This window comes from Alexandromys fortis, unplaced genomic scaffold (assembly GCF_014885135.2).
Source record: "Alexandromys fortis isolate MF-2015 unplaced genomic scaffold, M_Fortis_MF-2015_v1.1 scaffold_381, whole genome shotgun sequence".
Lineage (NCBI taxonomy): Eukaryota > Metazoa > Chordata > Mammalia > Rodentia > Cricetidae > Alexandromys > Alexandromys fortis.
Window position 1 is genome coordinate 470,374 of NW_026068276.1, and position 25,312 is coordinate 495,685.

Genomic DNA, 25,312 nt, shown 5'->3' on the forward strand with positions numbered 1-25,312 from the left:
CTCACTCCTCTCCCCCTTCCTCTCCAGTCCAAAGAGCAGTCAGGGTTCCAAGGTCCTCCCTGCTCGGTCCATGTCTAGGAAGGTGAACGTCCAAACTGGCTAGGCTCCCACCAAGCCAGAACATGAAGTAGGATCAAAACCCCGTGCCATTGTCCTTGGTTTATCTTCAGCTCTCATTGTTTGCCATGATCATCAGAGAGTCCGGTTTTATCCCATGCTTTTTCAGTCACAGTCCAGCTGGCCTAGGTGAGCTCCCAATAGATCAGCCCCACTATCTCAGTAGTAGGTGCACCCCTCGTGGTCCTGACATCATTGTTCGTGTTCTCCCTCCATCTGCTCCTCATTGGGACCTTGGGAGCTCAGTCCAATGCTCCAGTGTGGGTCTCTGTCTCTATCTCTATCCATCACCAGATGAAGGTTCTATGGAAGATATTTTTCAGTATTGCTATAGGATAGGGTCATTTCAGGTTCCCTATCCTCAGCTTCCCAAGAGACTAACTGGGGACATCACCTTGGGCTCCTGGGAGCAACTCTAAGTTCAAGTCTCTTGCCAATCCTAAGGTGGCTCCCTTAACTAAGATATGTGTTTCCCTGCTCCCCTATCCAACCTTCCTTGGGATTTTTGATAACATCTTCTAGTTCTTCGTGACTAACTGGTCTATTTAGATCGTTCACCTGGTCTTGGTTTAGCTTTGGTATATGGTACTTATCTAAAAAAATGTCCATTTCTTTTGCATTTTCTAGTTTTGTGGCATACAGACTTTTGTAGTAAGATCTAATGATTCTCAGAATTTCCTCTGTGTCTGTAGTTATGTCCCCCTTTTCCTTTCTGATCTTATTTATTTGCGTGTTCTCTCTGTGTTGTTTAATTAGTTTGGATAGGGGTTTGTCGATCTTGTTCATTTTCTCCAAGAACCAACTTTTTGTTTCATTGATTTTTTGGACTGTTTTCTGTGTTTCTATTTTGTTGATTTCAGCCCTCAGTTTGATTATTTCTAGTCTTCTACTCCTCCTAGGTGAGTCTGCTTTTTTTTTTTTCTAGAGCTTTCAGGTGGGCTGTTAAGTCTCCAAATGTGTGCCTTCTCTGTTTTCTTTAAGTGGGCACTTAGTGCTATGAACTTTCCTCTTAGCACTGCTTTCATCGTGTCCCATAGGTTTGAGGATGTTGTCTCTTTATTTTCATTAAATTCAAGGAAGACTTTAATTTCTTTCTTAATTTCTTCCTTGACCCAGGTGTGGTTCAGTAGTTGATTGTTCATCAGTTTCCATGAGTTTGTCGGCTTTCTGGGGGTAGAGTTGTTGTTGCCTTCTAACTTTAATCTGTGGTGATCTGATAAGACACAGGTGGACACTGATATTCTTTTGTATCTGTGGAGGTTTCCTTTGTTTCTGAGTATATGGTCAGTTTTGGAGAAGGTTCCGTGAGCTGCAGAGAAGAAGCGTGGAGTGATCTATAGATGTCTGTTAAGTCCATTTGCTTCATCACCTCCAATAATTCTCTTAATTCTCTATTAGGTTTCTGTCTGATTGACCTGTCTGTCCATTGGAGAGAGAGGTGTGTTGAAGTCTCCTACTCCTAGTGTGTGTGGTTTGATGTCTGCCTTGAGTTTTAGTAATATTTCTTTTACATAAGTGGGTGCTTTTATGTTAGGGGCATAGCTATTCAGGATTGAGATGTCATCCTGATGACCTGTTCCTGTTATGAGTATAAAGTGTCCATCTCGATCTCTTCTGATTGATTTTAGTTTGAAGTCAGTTTTGTTGGAAATTAGTATGGCCACACCTGCTTTTTTTCTTAGGACCGTTTGCTTGAAAGACCTTTTCCCAGCCTTTTACTCAGAATGTTGGATCCTGTTTTCGTATCCAGCCTCTTAGCCTGTGCCTTTTTATAGGTGAATTGAGACCATTAATATTAAGTGATATTAATGACCAGTGGTTGTTTATTCCAGTTATTCTTAGTGTTTTTGGTAGCAGAGTTTGTGTGTGTGTCCCTTCTTTGAGTTGTGCTGGTGAAGGTTCGCTAGATGCCTGAGTTATTGTAGTCGGTGTTGGCAATGCTGGATTCCTTGGGTTGCGATTTTCCTTCTATTACTTTCTGTAGGGCTGGATTGTGGCTACGTATTGTTTTAATTTGTTCTTATCCTGGAATGTCTTGATTTCTCCATTGATAGTGAATACTGTTTGGGTTTGCATCCATGGTCTCTTAGTTTTGGAAGAACCTCTATCCAGGACCTTCTGGCTTTCATGGTTTCCATAGAGAAGTCAGGTGTAAGTCTGATCGGTTTACCTTTATAAGTTACTTGGCCTTTTTCCTTTGCAGCTCTTAATATTCTTTTTTAACCTGTATATTTTGTGTTTTGATTATTATATGGCGAGGGGATGTTTTTCTTTGATCCAGTCTGTTTGGTGTTCTGTATGCTTCTTGGATAGTCAAAGGAATATCGTTCTTTATGTTGGGAAAGTTTTCTTCCATAATTTTGTTAAATATATTTTCTGGGCCTTTGAGCTGTGACTCTTCTCCTTCTTCTAGTCCTATTATTCTTATGTTTGGTCTTTTTATTGTGTCCCATATTTCCTGCATGTTTTGTGATGAGACTTTGTTGGCTTTGCTGTTTTCTTTGATCAGTGCGTTTATTTTCTCTATGGTGTCCTCAGAATCTGAGATTCTTTCTTCTATTTCTTGTATTCTATTGATTATGCTTGTTTCTGTAGGCTCTGTTCGTTGACCTGGATTTTCCATATCCAGCTGGTGCTCAGTTTGTGTTTTCTTCCTTGCTTCCCTTTCAGTTTTCAATTCTTGAACTCTTTCCATTACCTGTTTGATCGTTTTTTTTCTTGGTTTCCCAGGGTATCATGTACGTATTTACTCATTTCTTCAAACTTTTGGTTATACTTCTCATCCATTTCTATAAGGGCATTTTTCACATGTTGTTTAATGGACTCTATTGCTTTCATAAAGTCAATTTTTTCCACTTCTTCCATATTAGGGTGTTCAAGTCCATCTGTTGTAAGATCATTGGGTTCTGGTGTTTTCATGTTGTTTTTCGGATTATTGGGTGAATTCTTGCCTTGGCGCCTGCCCATCTCCTCCTATCAAAGCTATCTAATGGGTCTTTTAAAACCGGATCAGGTTTCCCTGTTGGCCAGGGCTTCCTCTTACAAAATGCTGTCACTCTGTTTCCTGGCTCCTGCCAAGGGCCAAGTTCCCTCTCGCCCCTCAGAAGGGTCTTCAGGAACAGGACCAGGCTCCCTGTTTGCCAGGGACCACGCCAACCAAAGGCCTACCTCTTTGCTTTAATTGTAGTGGGGCAATCTGCTCTCGGTGTTGCTGTCTGCCACCGCCTGCTCTGGTCTGCTGCCACCTGCGCTGGTGGTCTGCCGCCCCACCTGGGCCTGCACTGGTACTCTCTCACCTCAGAGTTTAAACAAGGCAAACCAACAGAATGAAAACAACTTAGAGAAGGTGCAAGCAGAGGCTAACATGTTTACACATGTGAGTTCAGGAAGCTCACAAAAACACCAAAATTAAAGCCCTAATATATAAGCAGAGGACTGGTGCAGTCTGATATGATGCTGCTAGAGTCTGTGGGTTCATATGAACTTTACCTATGTTGATGAGGAGTGCCTTGTTTTCTTGGCATCTTCCCTCCTCTCTGGCTCTCACACCCTTCCTTGCTTCCTTGATTCCTTGCTTCCTTGATTCCTTGCTTCCTTGCTTCCTTCCTTCCTTCCTCCTCCTCCTCCTCCTCCTCCTCCTCCTCCTCCTCCTCCTCCTCCTTCCTTTTCTCTAAGCTCTAAACGGAGAGTTTTGGTGGATACTTACCATGCATGGCTGATTGTTCAAAAGTATCTCAGTCTCTGTATTGTCTGTCTATGGATATCTATATTTGTTCCCAACTGCTTTGGGAGAAAACTGCTATGAAACTGTCTGAAGAAGCACTAATCTGAGTATACCAAAATATCTTTAGGAGTCATGCTGTCACTAAATTTTTAGACCAGTATTACTTGGCTTTACCCCTAGTTTCCCAGGTTATCTAGTCTCTGCCCATCAAAGCACTGTCAGGTATGGGTTCTGTCTTGAGAAGCAATCTTTAAATGAAGTCAGGTACTGGCTGGTTATTCCCATGAGCTTTGTGACACCACTGCACTAGTATATCTTACAGTGAGAACACCATTGTAGATCAAAGGATTTTGGGCTGTTTTCATGCTTATATTTCTTTTTTAGTAGCATGCAGAATACATTCTTGTAAGAATGATGCTGGAAAGATGAGTGAAAGTTTTATGTAGTCACCAGTCCAGCATATCCATATTCAATGAGTTGTAAAGGTATTGTCTTCAGCAATGTGAATTTGCTGTCAATTTTTTTTAGAACAACCTATAATCTCAGCAATAACCTGTGTTGTTTATGGGTTCTCAAGGGATAACTTTGGCAAATAAATAAATTAGATCTAACCCAATCTCAATACTGGAAGCTTCCTTTGGTGATAAGAGATGGCCATTTGGGACCATCTCACCCAATACTAGTTTATATCCTTTAGATTTCCTTCATATGTGTGTGTGTATACATACATACATATTTTAGGAAGTTTATGCTGTAATAGGCTGTATATATGTTTTATGAATTGTTCCTTAACTTTAGCAGTCTAATTCCATACTCCATTCCTCAAGTCTCTCTCCTTTCTCCCTCCCCACTTGATCTTCCCATTCTAGCCCTTAAATATCCATCCATAGTTTGTCCTCTATGTTTAGATTTTTTTATTATTATGTGATAAGGGAATTTTCTTTACCTCTCCAATCTATTTGGTGTTCTGTAGGCTATTTTTACTTTGATAGGTATCTACTTCTTTAAGCAGGAAAATTTTCTTCTATGATTTTGTTGAAAATGTCTTCTGTGCCTTTGACCTGGGTTTTACTTCTACCTCCACTATTAAATTATTAAGTTTGGATTTTTCATAGTGTAACAAATATTCTGATTGCTTTGTGATGGGAGCTTTCAGATTTAACTTTCCTTTAACAAATGTATCTATTTCTTCTATGTTGTCTTCAATGCCTGAGATTCTCTTGTCCATCTCTTATAGTCTGTTCATGAAGCTCACCTATGAGGTTCCTGTTGAGTTCCTAAGGTTTTTTTTTTTGCAGATTTTCTTCACTCTGGGTTTTCTTGATTGATTCTGTGTCTACTTTTACACCTTGAATGTTTTTTTTTATATTATTCCACTGTTGGTATTTTCATAGATTTCTTTGGGCAATTTGTTCATTTCATCTTTTAGGATCTCTATCATCACCATACAGGCTGTTTAAAGGTTTCTACTTGTTCTACAGCTATGTTGGAAAACTAGGAGCCTGCTGTAGTAGGGTGACTGGGCTCTAGTGGAGATATTCTGTCCTGGATATTATTGATTGTGTTTTTAGGGTGTTGCATAGCAGCTGGAATCGGGAAAATTGAAATTATAGGTGATGATATCTGGTCCTGTCTTTGTTCAGTTGGTGATTCCTTATTTTTTGTTGCTCTGACTGGTACTTAGGAGAGTGCTGTTGCTGTGTGTTGCCTGGTAGGAAATTTTTCTGGGATCCTAATAAGTGTGGCCCCTGGAGATTCCAGATAAAATGTGTTTCTAAATATGGAAAGATGACTCTTAGGAATGGAGATGGGCTAGGAGGGGGCAGAAAAATTAAGTTCACAGGAGAGAAGACATCAGAGTTTTCCATGAGATCTGCTTAGTTAGTCATGGGGGAAGGACACTAACAGGCTACAACAGAAGTTTTGTTATAAAGCTGTGAGTGAAACTGGGCTTTAGACTTGGAAGGATGGAGGGAGAGATGAAGATCTGTAGTTAACCTACTTGCTTTTCTAGTTATAGTGGCCTGTGCATTCTTAGGGTGTGTCTTCAGGATTTTAGGGCTAGAAGAAAGCAATGGGTAGGGAGAATAAACTTTGGAGTATAATATTGAAGACATCCACTTGCAAATGGGGCATTTGGAGGAGGTTAGCTGCTTAAGGTGTTAAACATAAAGCTGAGAATGAGATTAAGAAACTGGATTTGGAAAAGCAAATGGAGAGATGAAAATTAGGATTTAACCTTTTGTGCTTTCTTGCCCAGCTTGGGCTGTGGTTTTCCAGGGATGCTTGATGGAGTTGGGGTGTGGGACAAAGCAATCTGTTGGGGTAGAGCTGTTACGAGGTGTCTGTGAGTTCCACTAGAGATGTGGTTCACTAATGCGGGTGTTCTGTTGTGGAGCTGGGGATCAGACAGGATCTTTGGACTCAAATAAATGAAGAGGAAATAAAGATTTCTAGTTATCTTAGCTCTTCCATGGCCAGAGTAGTCTCTGGTTTCCCAAAGAAGGTCTGTTGGAGTTGGGGTTTGGGATGGTGCAACGAGTTGGAGGAATAAGGTTAAAAGAAGATCCGTTGGATCCATTCTAGATGGGGGTGTTGCCATGGATTTTCTGTGGCGTTACTGGGGATGAGACTAGGGATTTCTATGTGTAGGAGGACAGGTAATGTTTAAGATCTTCAGTCAGTCTACTTAACTTTCCTGGCAGGAATCATGAAAACAATTTTTAATGAAAAATATTTAGGAGCAACAAACCAGGAAAATTAGATTATTCAAAAGGAACTTGATCTTATTTTTCTTCAAGGAACAGAAAGTTTCCTTGTAAATAGCAAAAACAAAAACTTCTTTGCCTTTTGTCAAATCATTTTTCACTTAATAAAATTCAATATTCCCCAGAAATCTTCATACTCAGCTGTCTGTGCTTAGTGGTAGTTCAGTTTCCCCTAAATCTGTCCAACCATTCAACACATTATATTTTATTACCATCATGGTTGTTTACCTTCCCATGATAAGTTGATTTAATTGGTAATAAAACATGTAATAACTATTTTGAGCCAATAGTACCTTTACAGGCCCAGGAAAGGGGCTAGAATTCAAAGCAAAGTCTTCAGTATTCCGAGATTCTGTCTTGTTATGACAATCTCCTACGATTAAGGCAGTTGTGCTATTGCACAGCTACAGTTCTAGTATATGGGTATCTGATGTAGAAAAATGGTGAATATGATGCCCATCTGAGTTATAGCCCGAGATCATACCTTAAAACATAAGAGTATCTCCAAAAATACACCCCCCATGATAATTATTGAGAACATTTTTATGAAAGTGTTGTAAAGCTATGTCATTATCAGTTTCCCATAGGAGACATTATTGCATGGTGTAAACGTTAACCTCTCTCAAATTATTTGTGCACATTGCCATCAATCCAACTTATCACTGTCTACAAATACTTTTATAAGTTACTTTAAATATCTTCGGGCAGGTTGGGTATGGTGGTGCACACCTTTCATGCCAGAACTTAGTAAAATCATGTAGTTTGATCTCTGACCTCTTTGAACTTGAAGTCAATCTCGTCTACATAGCAACTTTAATACACCAAGACAGAGCTCTGTAGGGAGACCTTGTCTCAAGAAAAAGACATCCCAGTTAATTTAGTAGGCATGTTGGCACACACGTGTGAACACACAGAGATGGAAGCAGAAGGATCAGATGTTCAAAGTCTTCATCTATTACCAAGTAAGTTTGAGTATAGCCTTAATTATATGAGATCCTCTCTCTAATGCCCTCTCCTCTATATAAGAAATTCTAACCTCTGTCTTTTAGGGCCAGAGATCAGCAAGTCCACACAATATATAAATGCTGTGTGTAGCTCCTGTTCTTTCTACATGGCCTGTTTCTTTCCTAAACTTTCAGTGTTTTCTCATTTCTTTCTTCATGTCCCTTTTTTTCCATTCGCCACCTATAGTTCCCTTCTGTGTATCTATTCTGTCAGTGTTTTCTGTTTATTACCCTCATTTTGGTTTCCTCTTCTTTTAGGACACAAGGAAAATCATAGAGAAGATCTGTGACTTCCTAGGAAAGAAATTAGAGCCAGATGAACTCGATATGGTCCTCAAGTACAGCTCCTTCCAAGCAATGAAAGAAAATAAAATGTCCAATTTTAGCCTCATCACGGAAGATGAGGTTACTAATGGATTGGTCCTCTTGAGAAAAGGTGAAGAAATTTTCTAGCTTCAAAATATGTCAGAACAAGTAGATGTCGTGTTGCTCCAATAAGACTCTAAGGAATACTTGGGAACGTTTCAAAACTCATTGTTTATTACATCATGGTTTCTCACAGACCATACTGGGGAATATTTCGGTGGTGAATATGTGGTCCTCAGGAACTCTGAAAAAAAATGATTTTTTTTTTCTGGAAGTACATATTAGGATTGCAGATGGTTGTGTGCAATACCAATACCCTCATTGTGAAACAAAAGGGTAGATATGTTGCAATGAGGCTTTGTAAGCCTCTGTGTATCTTATACCTCAACTCTAAAGAAAATGTTTAATGCAGGGATCAAAGATATATCTAGGATGATGGCCACAGAAAATACTTCCATTAATGGCTGAAGAAGATGTTTAACATGCTAAGATTGCTGAAACACTCCCATCTGAGAATAGGTCTCATAAAGGCTAAGCAAATTATTCACACAAGTATTATAATCTGAAGCAATTCGCCAACCTAAATTCGAATTGTTTTAGGCTTGGGAATACTCAGTTTATTCTAAACGGTCTCCCCTGGAATAGGAATAGCCAGCTTCTCTACATCTGGGTATCCTGTCTGTGTTGGGAAGACTGTGGTTATGGTTTCATAGTTGTAAACTTGAGGAGTAACTGCCAGAGTGAATCACACCTGGAGTATCATCTACATTTAATTAGAAGATAATAGGTGATATGAGACTCAGGTTTAAAGAAGCATAAGTCAGATGTCAGTTCTTTGGGGATGAGTAAAGAACTTGGGTATAATCTGGCAGTGGTGGTGCATGCCTTTAATCCCAGCACTTGGGAGGCAGATGCAAGTGAATCTCTAAGCTCGAACCCAGTCTGGTCTACAGAGTTAGTTCCAGGACATCTATGGCTGTTACACAGAGAAACCCTGACTTGAAAAAAAAAGAAATTTGGGTATATATGTAGGAAGTGAAGAATAATGGATTGAATATTCTTCTCCCAGTAATTTGCATGCTTCATCCTTAATCTTCAGTTCTCCTCCACCACACAGTGTGAGGTTTAGATCCTATAATATAAGGACATCAGCATTAAATGGATGATAGATAGATAGATAGATAGATAGATAGATAGATAGATAGATAGATAGACAGACAGACAGATAGATAAGTAAGTTTAAGGGGTTAACAGGTTTCATTTAATCCATTACTCCTGTTGTCCTCACAAGAGAGTTTGGACTCAGTTTTGACAACAAAAACATGTCTCCTCAAGAATTTGGTCATCTATAAAAAAAAGAAGTTGGTCATCTATACACTGAAGACTAGGCCTCTGGAAGAATCCACTGCTTTTGAAAGATAATATTACATTCCTGTGTGCTGAACTCTGTGGAGACAGAGTTCTCTGAACTAGAAATGAAGGTCTCACATAAGAAGTCTCTCATTTCCTATATCAGATTGTTCCCCTTTTAATCTTGAAATTATGAACAGATCAAATATCAATTCTAAAATTAATTCATTACTTACCATTATGTACCTAATTCCCTAGATCATAATACGTGAAAAGCTGTGTTAAGTGTTATGCTGGCCTTAACCTGGAGGAATTCTGTAGACCTGTTTTCATTGTCCTTTAGTTGAATTTCTTGGGACAGATAAAATACCTTCTCTTGCCTCTGAAGAGCTGCTCCTTACCTGAGAGACTAAACCGTTTGAGCAAGTGAAGTTAATCTGGTTTTAAACATCAAGCCATAATTTTCCACAAACAATTTTGTTGATTATGGCTCTATATTTAGATACTGCAGGAAATAAAGACCAGAGAGATTACCATCCTTGTTCACTGGTTAGTTGACAGAACTTTTATAAAAACATTGTCACAATCAAAATATGTGATAAAAAGTCTTCTGACAAACTTCAAATATTTTAGATTTTTCCATGACAGAGTTCTTGAGTCATTAATAATTTTCCCTGGTGTCCTGAGAAGACATTAATCTGAGACACAGAGGGAAGAAGACCTAGGGAGAAGCCCACTATCTACAGGCCAATAAGAACCAAGGGATGGTCTGGATAACAACCTTTTGTGATACCTGCAGTCTCCAGATCTATGACCAAACTTCTTTCCAACAAGAGTTAAGTCACCACACATTAGGGTTATCCTTTCCCATGGCTAGCCAGAAATTGAGGGAATTTTTAGAAAGAACAAATAAAGAGAAATGTATGCTTGTTAAGTGTACAGGATATTGGCAAAGTTGAACTCAGAACTTCATGTGTGTACCTGCAAAGACATGCTTCTCTCATCTGGACTGATACATTCCAGTGGGCAACATATTGAATTTTCTGAGATTCAGGTAGCTCAGCATCTAATCTGGTTTATCAGGCATCAGACATGCTGTGGGAAACAGTAATAGTTTGCTCTAGTAATGAAGATAATGATGAAGCTGAGAGTAGCAATGGATGCTGATAGATTCCCATTTTAACAGATTAGACTCTTATGGTCACATCAATCAATGAGATATTATTTGAATATGGTATACCAATAATTACCATTAATAAAGAATATTTTATATTTTCTCTAATAATACTACTGTAAATTAAAGTTACCTTACATGATAAATAAGGAATGGAAGGTGATAAGGTAAAGCATGACTTCTATTGTCAATCTTTTTGGCTTCAAATTCACATTCATCATTATCACGCTGGGTAACATCTTAAAGACTAATTTTTTTTTCTCATGAACAAAATGAGAACAAGACCAGTATCTTCCTCACTAATTCATGAATGCTTTCATTAGTTCCATACTGAGTATATGTCATTAAGTGATATGATTTGATAAATGAAGCTTTTGGTGATATAAGTTTCCTTTTCAAATATATTAGATAGTTACTTCAGGTGTATCTTATTTCAGGGTTTATCTTCCTGTTGTACATATGAATGACTGAGTGTGGTCATATACAAAAAGAAAATGTGCCAAAGTATTACAGCTATGAAATAAAATAGAACAAGAATGAGGACTACAGAATTCTACTTGGAAGGAAGATAGGAAGAAGTGGTCACAGTAACATAAATAAGGAAAAATGAACTAAAAGCAACTATATGGAACACATCCACACTTTAGGGTAAAGGAACACACAATACAATGAAATGTGAGCAGTTGGATAATATGGCATCTCTAATGTCAAAATTAAAGACATACTAGAATGGAGTGATGAATCATGTAAATATTCATGCATTATCAAACACCAAACTGACAGTAATCTTGGAATGTTCTTGGCTTGCAGTAGCTGCGTATCCTGCATCAGATGGAAGCATTAAATAATTTGAATGTAGCTCCCAACAGTGTGTTTCTCTAGTTCAAAGAGATCTAATGTAGTAGGAGTGGCGGGCTGCGTCCCGCCACCCAGCTAGCTTTACACCCAAAATAATTACACGGAAACTTAATTTTTTAAACACTGCTCAACCCATTAGTTCTAGCCTCTTATTGGCTAACTCTCATGTCTGATTAACCCATTTCTATTAATGTGTGTTACACCATGAGATGGTGGCTTACCAGGAAGGATATTAACCTGTGTCCATCTTGGAGAGGAGAGCTATAGAGTCTTCCTGACTCTGCTTCTTTCTCCCAGCATTCTGTTCAGTCTACTCCACCTACCTATGTTCTGACCTATCAGACCAAGCAGTTTCTTTATTAATTAACCAATGAAACAACAGATAGATAGAAGATCCACCTATATCAATCTGATGCCTCAAATCTCTGCAGACACCTGCATTCACTTGCGCCTACACACACATAATTAAAATTAATGTTAAAAGATGTTTTAAAGTTGATTGCATGCTTTGCAGAATTTTTACACTTAATACTAAAATTTAGAAAGAACAATTGAAGTCTACTTCTAAAATCAAGATAAGAAACTCTTTTGGGTTGGATAGTGTGATGGAAGCAGAAATAACTGGAAGCACTAATAATTTGGACATAGAAAAGTCAGAGCTATTGTTGATGTTGTTAACTTGTGTCATTGATAGGTTGGGATAAGAGAAGGTGAGACATTATTTCTGTAGAGGTAAAAGTCTGATGCACATTATTTCAAGAAATAAGAAGTGTGCTCCACAGAGTTACTGGTGGTTCCACTTTATTAACTATGTGGTCCTTGTCAAGCAGATGGTAACAGCGTGTGAAGAATTAAGTACATCATTATTAGTATTATGTATTATACTAATACATAATACTACATAAATGCTACATAGGTATTAAGAACATCATTAACTCATCTATGTGTTTGCTTCACATTTTCCAGGCATGACTGGGGACTGGAAGAATCACTTTACAATAGCCCAAGCTGAAGATTTCAATAAGAAATTCCAAGAGAAAATGGCTGGTTTCCCTCCAGGGTTGTTCCCATGGGAATAAGTTCTTAAAACTTTTAAATAATGTATGGACAGTGGAATTTATCTTCCTGTTGTACATGTGAATGACTGAGTGTGGTCATATAATAAATAATGTTACTGTATTTTGGAGTAATTTTTAATAATTGGTAGTAGCGTAGTAGCAGTAGTAGTGGAGTAATGGAGTAGTGGCAGTTATATTGTGTGTGTGTGTGTGTGTGTACAAATTTCTATGTGTAGTGTGTTTAAAGGCCAGAATATTGCATTGGTTCTCATGAAGTTGCAGTTACAAGATGCTGTAACTCAGTTGCTTTGAGTACTAGGAACTGAATTCGGGTACTAAACAAGGAAATAGCTCTTAAACTATGAATCATCTCTCCAGACCTAATCATGCTTGAGCCATCAAATATTTGGTTTGTTTTTATTATTACTGGTTTGTTATACTTTATCAGCTAACTCCAATTTTCTTTATGGAATTCTAGCTTTAAAACAATCATTGTAGTCAGGCCGTGGTGGTGCACGCCTTTAATCTCAGCACTTGGGAGGCAGAGGCAGGCTGATCTCTGTGAGTCTGAGGCCAGCCTGGTCTACAAGAGCTAGTTCTGGGACAGGCTCCAAAGCAACAGAGAAACCCTGTCTCAGAAAAAAACAAAAAATAGATGATAGATAGATAGATAGATAGATAGATAGATAGATGACAAAAATTCTTGTAATATTATAAAAATAAAAAAAGCTACAAGAAAATATAAGTGATTTTTACTCTGGGACATTTAGGTTAAATAAATAAATTATATTTATAGAGAATTTAAAATTTCATTCATATAGCCTATGATGTAAGAAATTTATAAAATTACATTTATGTTCAGTATTTTTTACCTGTTTATCACTTTTTCCCCTTTTCAGTAATTTTTAGTGGGTGTGTAGAGGTAGGCTGCTTGTTTGCTCCTGGATGCCCAGAAGTGAAATAATCACACAGAAACTATACTAATTAAAACACTTCTTTGCCCAAAAGCTAATGCATATTTCTAGCTCACACTTATCTCTTAAATAAACCTGTTTCTGTTATTTTATATTTTACCATGAGGCTCAGAGCCTACCTGGAAGTTTCCAGGTGGAGGCTTGCATCTTTTTCTTCTGGCAGCACCATGGCTTCTCTTGACTCTGCCTTCTTTCTCCCAGCATTCAGTTTAGTTTTCCCCACCTAACTCTTCTCTGCCCTATCACAGATCAATGCATATTTTTTATTCATTAACCAATAAAAGCAATACATATACAGAAGAACTTCCTATATCATCTACCCTTTTATGTCTAAATAAGAAAGAAGGTTTTAAGTTTAATATAATAAAATTACATATAACAAAACAGGTATCAAGCAAGAATTACAGCTACAATATTTATATCTACTTTATCTTTTATCACAACTAAGGAAAGCTATAATTATAACTATCTATTCTTCAACTACATCAAAGACTCCAGAAGAATATATTATTACCTAAGTAAACAGGAAGTACATTGTAAGCAAGTTCCAAAACTCTAGAATTGACAGAGACATCTTGCTGCCTGGACAGTCACCCAAAGTTCTTCTGTACTATTATGGCATATTCAGCCTACAGGCCCATATTATCTGGCAGACTTTTCCATGAAGCAGGAAATTTCAAAGACAGTTTCGTCTGCATTGGCAGCTTGTCAGTCACTTTCTTCTGTTTCCTGAAGACAAGGGGTAGCAGAGACAGAGCAAGAAAGAGAAGGGAGCCATATGGGGGTCTATCTTCCTTTTAAAATCTCCATTGAGAAATTAGGTGTAATTATAATATGTCTGCCTTTAAGTATTACTTGGTCTTTTTACGTTTAAGCTTTCAGTATAATTTCTCTTTTATGTTTAGTATTTTGAATATTATATGCCAAGGAAACATACTTTTTTGATCCAGACTGCTTGGTGTCCTGTATGCTTTTTGTAATTTTATTGGCATCTCCTTATTTTTCTATGATTTTGTTGAAAATATTTCCTGTACTTTGATTTGAGTTTCTTCTTTTTCCTCTATTCCCATTATTCTTAGTTTTGATTCTTTCATGGTGACCCAGATATCCTGGGTGTTTTGTGTCAGGAGAATTTTAGAATTAAAATTTCTCTGACTTTTATATCCCTTTCATCTACAATGTCTTCCATGTTTGAGAGTCTCTGTTCTATTTCTTGTATCCCAATAGTAAAGATAGCATCTGCAGTCCCGTTTAAATTCCTGAAATATATTTTTATAGATTTCTTTTAGTTTCGGTTTTCTTATAGATCCTATTTTCATTTTCAGGTTTTGAGTTGTTTTATTCCTTTCCTATCACTGTTTCTCCTTTTAAAGATTTCTTTAAGGAATGTATTCATATCCTCTTTAACAAACTATCATGTTTATAAAGGCTGTTTTAAAGATTTTTTCTTTTGCTTTAACTATGTTGGGTTATTCTGGGTATTGTGCAAGAGAATTTCTGTGAACTAGAGCAGGCACATTGTCCTGGCTGTATTGCTGTGCTTTTACATGAGCTTCTGGGCATCTGGGATTGGGAAGATGGCAGCTAAAGGTGCTTACTTCTACTCTTGTATTTTTCGAGTAATTTTTTTGGTTTCTATTTCTTCTCTGTATCATAGAAAAGTGTTGCGTCTATGTGCTTCCAGTAAGAAAATATTTTGAGGCTCTTTAGTTATAGTCACTGGGGATTCTGGGTAAAATGTATGCGTAACTATTAGAACCAGAAATGTGGAGGTCTGGTGTCAGTGATATGACTTCACAAGAGGAAGGAAAGCACTATGTTCCACCAGGATGTACTTGGATACTCTCCTAGGTACAGGGTAGTGAGGGAATGCCACAACAGAAGGCTTTCTTAAGAGCTGTGGGTGAGACTTGGGGATTGATTTGGAAAAATTGAAGGAGAGGTAAAGATCTGCAGTTTAGCTACTTGCTTCCCTATTGCAGAGTGGCCTTTAGGTTCCTAGAGTTTGGGTCTGGTAAAAAGACAAAGAGTGGTGGAATTAAATTTTGGAAGGGATGATTTGCATGATCCACTGCAAATGGATGAAGGAGTGGAAGGAGAGTTGAAGCACATGTTCTTCTGATGAGAGAGAGTAAGATTGGTGAACTCTATTTCGAGGAGCAAAGGGAGAGGTAAAGATCTGCAATTAGGCCTTGAGATTCTCTTCCCAGTATGGTTTGTGGATTCCCAGAAAGTGCCTCCCAAATTAGTGGGTTGGTACAAAGTAACAAATCATGGGTGCAATATTAGGAAGTGAAGATATGTGGCATTCAAGGGGATGAGGTTTAGGAGGTCCCATTTATTCAATGTTGACCTTAATGTCTGTGCTGCATGGGGTTATACATAGGAAGTGGCCTCCTGTGACCATGTGTTGTAGAGTACTTCCCACTTTCTCTTCTATCAGGTTCAGTATGTTCAGACTGATATTGAGGTCTTTGATCCATTTGGACTTGAGTTTTGTGCATGGTGATAGATATGGATCTATTTCCATGCTTCTACAGGTTGACATCCAGTTATGTCAGCACCATTTGTTGATGATATTTTCTTTCTTCCATTGAATACTTTTAGCTCCTTTGTCAAAAATGAGGTGTTCATAGGTTTCTGGGTTAAAATCCGGGTCTTCTATTTGATTCTATTTGTCAACATCTCTGTTGTTGTGCCAATAACAAGCTGTTTTCATTACTGTAGCTCTGTAATAGAGTCTGAAGTCAGGGATGGTAATGCCCACGGAAGTACCTTTATTGTATTGGATTGTTTTGACTATCCTGGTTTTTTTGTTTTTCCAAATAAAGTTGATTATTGTTCTCTCAAGGTCTGTGAAGAATTTTGTTGGGATTTTGATGGGGAATGCAATGAATCTATAGATTGCTTTGGGTAGAATTGCCATTTTAACTATGTTGATCCTCCCATTCCAAGAGCAAGGGAGATCCTTCCGTTTTCTGGTATCCTCTTCAATTTCTTATTTTTTTTTATTATTTAGTAAAGATTTCTGTTTCTTCCCTGCCACTGCCTCCCATTTCCCTCCTCCTCCTCCTCCAATCAAGTCCCCCTCCCTCGTCAGCCCAAAGAGCAATCAGGGTTCCCTGCCCTGTGGGAAGTCCAAGGACCATCCACCTCCATCCAGGTCTAGTAAGGTGAGCATCCAAACTGCCTAGACTCCCACAAAGCCAGTACGTGCAGTAGGATCAAAAACCCAAGACAATTTTAAGATACCATCTTACACCTGTCAGAATGGCTAAAATAAAAAAACACCAATGATAGCCTTTGCTGGAGAGGTTTTGGAGGAAGGGGTACACTCATCCATTGCTGGTGGGAATGCAAACTTGTGCAACCACTTTGGAAAGCAGTGTGGTGGTTTCTCAGGAAATTCAGGATCAACCTACCCCTGGACCCAACAATGCCACTCTTGGGAATATACCCAAGAGATGCCTGATCATATGACAAGGGCATTTGTTCAACTATGTTCATAGCAGCATTATTTGTAATAGCCAGAACCTGGAAACAACTTAGATGCCCTTCAATGGAAGAATGGATGAAGAAAGTATGGAATATATACATATTAGAGTACTACTCAGCAGTAAAAAACAAGGACTTCAATTTCTTTCTTTAAAGCCTTAAAGTTCTTGTCAAATAGATCTTTCACTTCCTTGGTCAGAGTTACCCCAAGATATTTTATGCTATTTGTGGCTATCGTGAAAGGTAATGCTGCTGATTTCCTTCTCTGCTTCTTTATCCTTTGTGTATCAGAGGGCAACTGATTTTTTGGAGTTAATCTTGTATCCTGCCACATTACTCAAGTTGTTTATCAGCTGTAGGAGACCTTTGGTGGAGTTTTTGGGTTGCTTATGTACACTACCATATCATCTGCAAATAACGAAAGTTTGACTTCTTCTTTCCAATTCGAATCCCCTTGATCTCCTTTAACTGTCTTATTGCTATTGCTAAAACTTCAAGCACTATATTGAAGAGGTATGGAGAGAGTGGACAGCCTTGTCTTGTTCCTGATTTTAGTAGGATGGCTTTGAGTTCTCTCCATTTGATTTAATATTAGCTTGCTGCATATTGCTTTTATTATATTTAGGAATGAATCTTGTATCCCTAGTCTCCCCAAGACCTTTCTCATAAAGGGGTGTTGAATTTTGTCAAATGCTTTTTCAGCATGTAATGAAATGATGATATGGTATTTTATCCTTCAGTTTATTTATATTATGGGTTACATTGATAGATTTGCATAAGTTGAACCAGCCTGGCCTCTCTGTGATGATCATAATGGATAATTTTTCTAATGTGTTCTTGGATTTGGTTTGCCAGTATTTTATTGAGAATTTTTGGGTCGATGTTCATGAGTGAGATTGGTCTGTAATTCTCTTTCTTGGTTGAGTCTTTGTGTGGTTTTGGTATCAGGGTGACTGTAACTTCATAAAAGGAGTTTGGCAATGACTCTTCTGTTTCTATTTTGTGAAATACATTAAGGAGTATAGATATTAGCTCTTCTTGGAAGTTCTGGTAGAATTCTGCATTGAAACCATCTGGTCCAGGGCTTTTCTGGTAGGGAGGTTTCTTATGACAGCTTCTAATTCCTCCTTACTTACAGGTCTATTTCAACTGTTCACCTGGTCTTGATTTAACTTTGGTATATGGTACTTATCTTTAAAAATGTACATTTCTTTCACATTTTCCAATTTTGTGGCATACAGTCTTTTGTACTAAGATCTAATGATTCTCTGAATTCCCACTGCATCTCTTGTTATGTCCCCTTTTCATTTCTGATCTTGTTAATTTGCATGTTCTCTCTCTGCCATTTGATTAGTTTAGATAGGGGTTTATCAATCTTGTTGATTTTCCCCAAGAACCAGCTTTTTGTTTCATTGATTCTTTGGATTGATTTCTGTGTTTCTATTTTGTTGATTTCAGCCCTCAGTTTGATTATTTCCAGCCTTCTACTCCTCCTGGGTAATTCTGCTTCTTTTTTTCTAGAGCTTTCAGGTGGGCTGTTAATTCTGTAATGTGTGTTTTCTCCATTTTCTTTATGTGGGCACTTAGTACTATGAACTTTTCTCTTAGCACTGCCTTCATAGTGTCCCATAGGTTTGGGTATGATGTGTCTTTATTTTCATTGAATTCAAGTAATAATTCAATTTCTTTCTTTATCTCTTCCTTGACCCAGGTGTGGTTCAGTAGTTGACTGTTCAATTTCCACGAGTTTGTAGGCTTTCTAGGGTTAGAATTGTTGTTAAATTCTAACTTTATTCCATGGTGATTCGATAGTACACAGGTGTTTACTACAATTTCTTTGTATCTATGTATGCTAGTTTGGTTACCAATTATGTGTTCAATTTTTGAGAAGGTTCCATGCGATCTTGAGAAGAAGGTATATTCTTTTCTCTTGGGTGGAATGTTCTATAGATGTCTGTTAATCCATTTGGTTCATTACATCTCATAGTTCTCTTATTTCTCTGTTAAGTTTCTGTCAGTTGACCTGTCACTTGGTGAGAGCGTAATGTTGAAATCTCCTACTATTAAAGTGTGGGGTTTGATGTATGCTTTGAGTTCTAGTAATGTTTCTTTTACATATGTGGGTGCTTTTATATTAGGGGCATAGATATTCAGGATAGAGACTTCCTCCTGATGAATTGTTCCTGTTATGAGTACAAAGTGTCCATCTCCATCTCTTCTGATTGATTTTAGTTTAAAATCAATCTTGTTAGATATTAGTATAGCCACACCCACTTGTTTCTTTGGTCCATTTGATTGGAAAACCTTTTACCAACCCTTTATTCTGTCTTTGAGTTTGTGGTGTGTTCTTGTAAACAGCAGAATGTTGGATCCTGATTTCATATCCATTCCCTTAACCTGTGCCTTTCTATAGGTGAATTGAGTCAAGTGATATTAGTGACCAGTTATTTTTAGCTCTGGTTATTTTTTTGGTGGTAGAGTTTTTGTGTTTCCCTTCTTTGAGTTGTGCTGGTGAAGGGTCGCTAGTTGTCTGAGTTATTATAGGCAGTGTTGGCAATGTTGGATTCCTTGGGTTGTGATTTTCCTTCTAGTATTTTCTGTAAGTCTGGGTTTGTGGCAACATATTGTTTAAATCTGTTTTTGTCCTGGAATATCTTGTTTTTTCCATTGATGGTGAATGCAAGCTTTGCTGGGTATAGTAGTCTGGGTTTTCATCCATGTTCTCTTACTGTCTGTAGCACATCGATTCATGACCTTCTGGCTTTCATGGTTTCCATTGAGAAGTCAGGTGTAATTCTGATAGGTTTCCCTTTATATGTTACTTGACCTTCTTTCCTTTGAAACTCTTACTATCTGTTCTTTATTCAGTATGTTTTGTGTTTTGATTATTATATGGCATGGGGATGCTTTCTTTTGATCCAGTCTATTTGGTGTTCTGTATGCTTCTTGTACCTTCATAGGAGTATCCTTGTTTAGGTTGGGAAAGTTTTCTTCTATAATTTTGTTGAATATATTTTCTGGGTCTTTGAGCTGTAATTCTTCACCTTCTTCTACCCTTATTATTCTTAGGTTTGGTGTTTTCACGGTGTCCCAGATTTCCTGAATGTTTTGTGATGAGAATTTGTTGGTTTTGCTGTTTTCTTTGATCAGTGCGTTTATTTTCTCTATGGTATCTTCAGTGTCTGAGATTTTTTCTTCTATCTCTTATATTCTGTTGGTAGTATTTGTCTCTGTAGTTCCTGTTTGTTTACTTAGAATTTCCATATCCAGCCTTCCCTTGGATTGTGTTTCCATTACCTCCATTTCATTTTTCAAGTCTTGAACTGTTTCCCTTACCTGTTTGATTGATTTTTCCTGTTTTTCTTGGGTATCTTTGAGAGATTTATTCATTTTATCTACCTTTTTGTTTGTCATCTCCATGTCTTTATGGCAATTTTTCACCTTCCGTTTAAGGTCCTCAATTATTTTCATAAAGCTCCATTTAAAGTTGATTTTTTTAATTCTTCTGGAGAAGGGTGTTCAATTCTTATTGTTTTGAGATCCCTGGATTCTGGTGATATCATGTTGCCTTTCAGGTTGTTGGAGGAATTCTTGCATTGCCACCTGCCCACATCTTCCTTCAAACGGAGCCAGGAGAGTCTTGGTGTCTTGATCCAGTCTTTGCTGTGACTGACTCTCTGGGTGGATCTCCTCAGTGCAGGAGCAGGGACTGTTCCTGTCCATCTGGATGGAACTTCTCAGCACTGAAACAGGGATGCCTGGTGTCTCTAGGGCACCGGGGACAAAAGGGCCAACGTGGGGGCAAGTCAGGGTTGAGTAGAACACAGCACACCCTGCAGCAGAAGCTGAAGGTGCCCGCACTCCCTTGCAGGGACCTTAAGGCCTGCCTGGGAGGCAGACACTCACCCCTCTTGTTCTGACCTTCTTTCATAATGAGTAGTGATATGGAAGTGCAAGCCAAGTTTCCTCTATAACTGTATCCTCCACATTTTGCTTTGGAAACGGTAATTCATTACAGAAATGATGCCCATAATTGTGAAAAAGCTTTCTTTAGCAGATGATACTCTTGAAAATATTACTTTTCATGCATGCTGGATAACTGCAAAAAAAAAAATAAGCTTAGATAAAAGCTCAAATCAAAAAAAAATATGTAGTGACATTACAGGAGAAATTCACTAAACTAAGGAAACTAATGTACATCCAACACCAATAGACATTTTGTCCCCAGAAAAAAATAACCATAGAAGAAATTCTATATGATACATTTGCATTAACATAAGAAGTCTACATAGCAAGGAAGACACGGTAAAATTTAACAGAAGAACAACTTATTTGAAAAGGTAACTCAAATGAATGATATCAGATTTCTTAGTAAAAACACTAAAGCTGAGTAGAGTATGGAATCATTTATTGCAAAAATAGAAGGAAAAATGAGTGCACACCAAAGAAGAGCTATCCTTTAAAGTCAGCGAATAGTAGAGCTTCCATTATAAACACACTCTGAAGTACCACCACAAATAAAATAGACATGCAATAATATTAGATGGGCCCTATTCAATATAGGTGGTAGAAAACATTTAAGTATGAGAGCTCTGGAAACAACAAGTTTCATCAAAGGAATTCAGAAGAAATCATATATATATATACATGTAGAATACCTACACATACCCATGTGTATATGTATGTGTGTATATGTGTGTGTGTGTGTGTGTGTGTGTGTGTGTGTGTCTGTGTCTGTGTGTGTAGACCAGGTAATAGTGACAAGGCCTGGAGAACTTGAGATCCTCTGATCATATGAGAATTGCTTCCATTTTGATATCACTGTTTTCCCTGTCACATGGTGATTTGTGTAGCATTAGCACAGCTTCAGGTTTGTGTTTCCTGCTCATAAGCCCTGGCATCCTTGATTCAAAAAACTCTCCCCATGTACAGAATTGAGTTAATTGCTCTTACATAAAGAGCAAAGCATATTAGTCAGTATTTAACAAGGCACCAATGTGAGGAACCAAAGTGGCCCAGGATTGTTCGTGCTGTAGCCAATCAGGCCTCACTGCCACATGGCTGCAAACACAACACCTGCTGGCCACTGAAGAATATTAAACCTATAATAATTTACTGAAATCTCATAGCAAAGGTAACTATTTGATTAATAAATAAATCAATAAACATTAAAGTTATATAATTGCAGACAATATTAATTGAGGAATATAAATCCAGGAAGTTAATAACTTTTTGTTTATACTATGGATGGTATAAATGGTTTTTCTGATACATCCATTTATTGAATATTGGGATTTAGTTTTCTTTTTCATATTATATCCTTATGAAAATGGTTTGATAACAAAGCCAAGAATCAGGCACTTTTAGATAAGATACAGCTTTTACAGACAAATAATGAAGAGATAGGTGACAGGATTAATATTAATTAATATTAATAATAATTGATATCATTGAAAATCAAAAGTTAGCTGAAAAAATTAATACAATTGAAAATGATAGCATTAATTGGACAGATGAAATTTGGTCCATGTGAAAGGGAACTGAGATATTATCTGAAAGTATTCATACTGGTGAATTTGAAAATCAAAATCTGTTAAAGCTTTATGATAGGTTAGCAGTTAAAGTCTCTCCCCAGGAAGACAATCTGCATGCTATCTTAATGATAAACAAGGATGAGATATTAGATTTAAAGGAAAAACTTCATACACTGAAATCACATGAGCAGAATAAGTACCAGAGACCAGGTGCCTAAAAGAAATCACCAGAAATATATTCAGGCCAAGAGATTCAGGCTTTACAAAAGACAGTAGTACAAAGATTTAAAATGATTGAGGAAATTATCAAAGCTGGTGGGCAGGGAGAGAAGGTAAAAGAACAGAGCTTAACATTGCCAGTATGTGTCAGAACCAAAGATGGTTTATACAGGATTTTAGCTTCTTACACTGTAATCAACTCTGAAAAAGCATCAAGTTCTAAATGCCCAAAAGGATCCAAAGAATGTAGAAGGATACCTATAGGCATGAATGATCTAAAAGAAATTAAGCAAGCAGTAACATCTCATGTCTTGTATTCACCATTTGTTAAGGAGATGGTAAAGACATGGGCTTCCAGCAATAAGGCTAGCCCACACAACTGCCTTCAATTACTTTCAGCAGTCCTGGAAAATGGGCCACAAGTACTGTGGAAGTCCTATTGGTGAGGAAGCAAAATTTTAGACAGTGAAAAGCAAAATAAAAACAAAATTGAGGCTTCCCAAGATCAAATTCTTGTCCTGGGAACTTATGCTGACCCATAGGTTCAACAGGAACAAATCTTGTCCCTATGCCAGAAAGTAGCCTTAAATGTTTGAGACAGAATTCAGGAACTAGGAAAATAAATTGAATCATATATTAGGGTTAAACAGGGTCAAAAATAACCCTTTAGTAACTTTTTATAAAGACTAAATAAGGCTGTACAAATAGGACTAAGAGACCAAAACTGGAGGAATACTTATTAAATCTCTGGCTTTTGAAAATGCCAACTTACAATGCCAAAATATACATGAACCTTTAAAGGTTAGATCAGCTCCAATGGATGAGTATATCCTGCATACAATGACCATTGAAATATTTGAATATAATACTAAACCTTGGGTAGGAGAAGCAATTTCCAAAGGTATGAGGAGACATCAAAATGCCAAATGTTTTAACTGTGGTAGAATAGGAAATATGAGAAGGGATTAAAGACAAAGCATTCCTAGAAATAATGTCTTATCTGGGAATGGCAAAAATAAAAGGTGTCAACTTTCTGGATTAGGCAGGAGATGTGGCAAAGGTCAAAATTGGACCAATGAATGCAGATCAACAAAAGGCAGACAAGGAAACCTGATACCATTAGGACACACCATACAGGGCCTCTTGCAAGCCCCAAATCAAACATGTTCCAGTCATTCCCAGTCATTATGGAGGATCTCTCTCACCAGAAAAATTAAAAAATTCATTGTGGCTGTAAATAACCATACCATTATGTATGATGGATGAATCATGGAGGATGAATCATGAATTCCAAAAGGAAATAGGAAGCATATATTTCTATAAATGATCAAAGACCAAAGCTAAGAGTGCCTGTAAATAACATTAGTTGAGGGATTCCTAGACACAGGTGGAGCAGTGAATATCATTACTCCAGAAACTTGGCATCTGAATTGGCCTCTTCAAGTTGCAGATTGTCAATTCCTAGCATTAAAATCCTATCTCAAGTGAAACAAAGCACAAGATGGGTTGAATGCACAGTGCTAGATGGGCAGAGAGGAAGTCTGAGGCCATATGTGCCTAATAATGCAGTGAATTTATGGTGTCATGACCTGCTGCAGCATTAGAATACCCAGATTAACATTCCTGAAGTCCCAACAACTCATGTTTCTGGGAAGGACATTATAAGGTACTATACACAAAGGTCATCAGCCATTCAGGCTGTACAAGAACATGAAGCAACTGGCAAACCTTTAGAGGTACCAATGGACCTACCTTTAAAATGGTTAACTGAAAAACCTATGTGGGTTACACAATGGCCTTTGACAGAAGACAAACTGCAGGCTTTAGAACAACTACTACCAGAGCAACTAGACGGTCAGCATATTGAAGAATAAACCAAGGCTGGAATTGTCCTGTATTTGTTGTTAAAAAGAAATCTGGAAAATGGAGAATGGTGACAGATCTAAGAGCTGTCAACAAAGTAATTAAACCTATCGGCCCTCTACAACTGGAATACCTCTGTCTTCTCTATTACCAAAAGGATGGCCTATTATACTTATTAATCTAAAATATTGTTTCTTTACTATACCTTTACAAGAAAAGGATAGGAAAAGTTTGCCTTCACTGTGCCTACTTATAGTAATTCTCAGCCTACTTGGGTGGACCATCCTCCCACAAGATACGCTCAATAGACCCATCATGTGCCAATACTTTGTAAGTCAGCTATTAGAAATAATAAATAAACAATTTCCTAAATCTATAATTTACCATTACATGGATGACATTTTGATATCTGATTCAAATATAAATATTTTAGAAAGAATGTGTGAAAAAGTAAAGTAATTTTTACCTAAATGGGGATTACAAATTGATCCAAAAATAATACAACGAGGAGATTCTGTCAATTACCTTGGTTATAAAAATAGGTTTAAAGAAAATTAGAACACAAAAGGCACAAATTAGGAGAGAATGATTGCAGACTTAATGATTTTCAAAAATTGTTAGGGGGGCTGGAGAGATGGCTCAGTGGTTAAGAGCATTGCCTGCTCTTCCAAAGGTCCTGACTTCAATTCCCGGCAACCACATGGTGGCTCACAACCATATGTAATGAGGTCTGGTGCCCTCTTCTGGCCTGCAGGGATACACACAGATAGAATATTTTATACATAATAAAATAAATAAATAAATATTT

The 25,312-nt window shown here is 37.5% G+C and overlaps 1 protein-coding gene across 3 annotated transcripts in view; it reads left to right on the forward strand.

The window, feature by feature from the left end:
* Positions 1-12,540, forward strand: part of LOC126494654 (sulfotransferase 2A1-like) — a 68,856-nt gene extending 56,316 nt beyond the window's left edge. For all 3 annotated transcript variants that reach the window (XM_050132100.1, XM_050132101.1, XM_050132099.1), the window contains exons 5-6: positions 7,872-8,049; positions 12,328-12,540. In XM_050132100.1, coding sequence (XP_049988057.1) covers positions 7,872-8,049; positions 12,328-12,440 — 291 coding nt within the window. In that variant the 3' untranslated portion in view covers positions 12,441-12,540. The remainder of the gene's footprint in view (positions 1-7,871; positions 8,050-12,327) is intronic.
* The last annotated feature ends 12,772 nt before the right edge of the window (positions 12,541-25,312 follow it).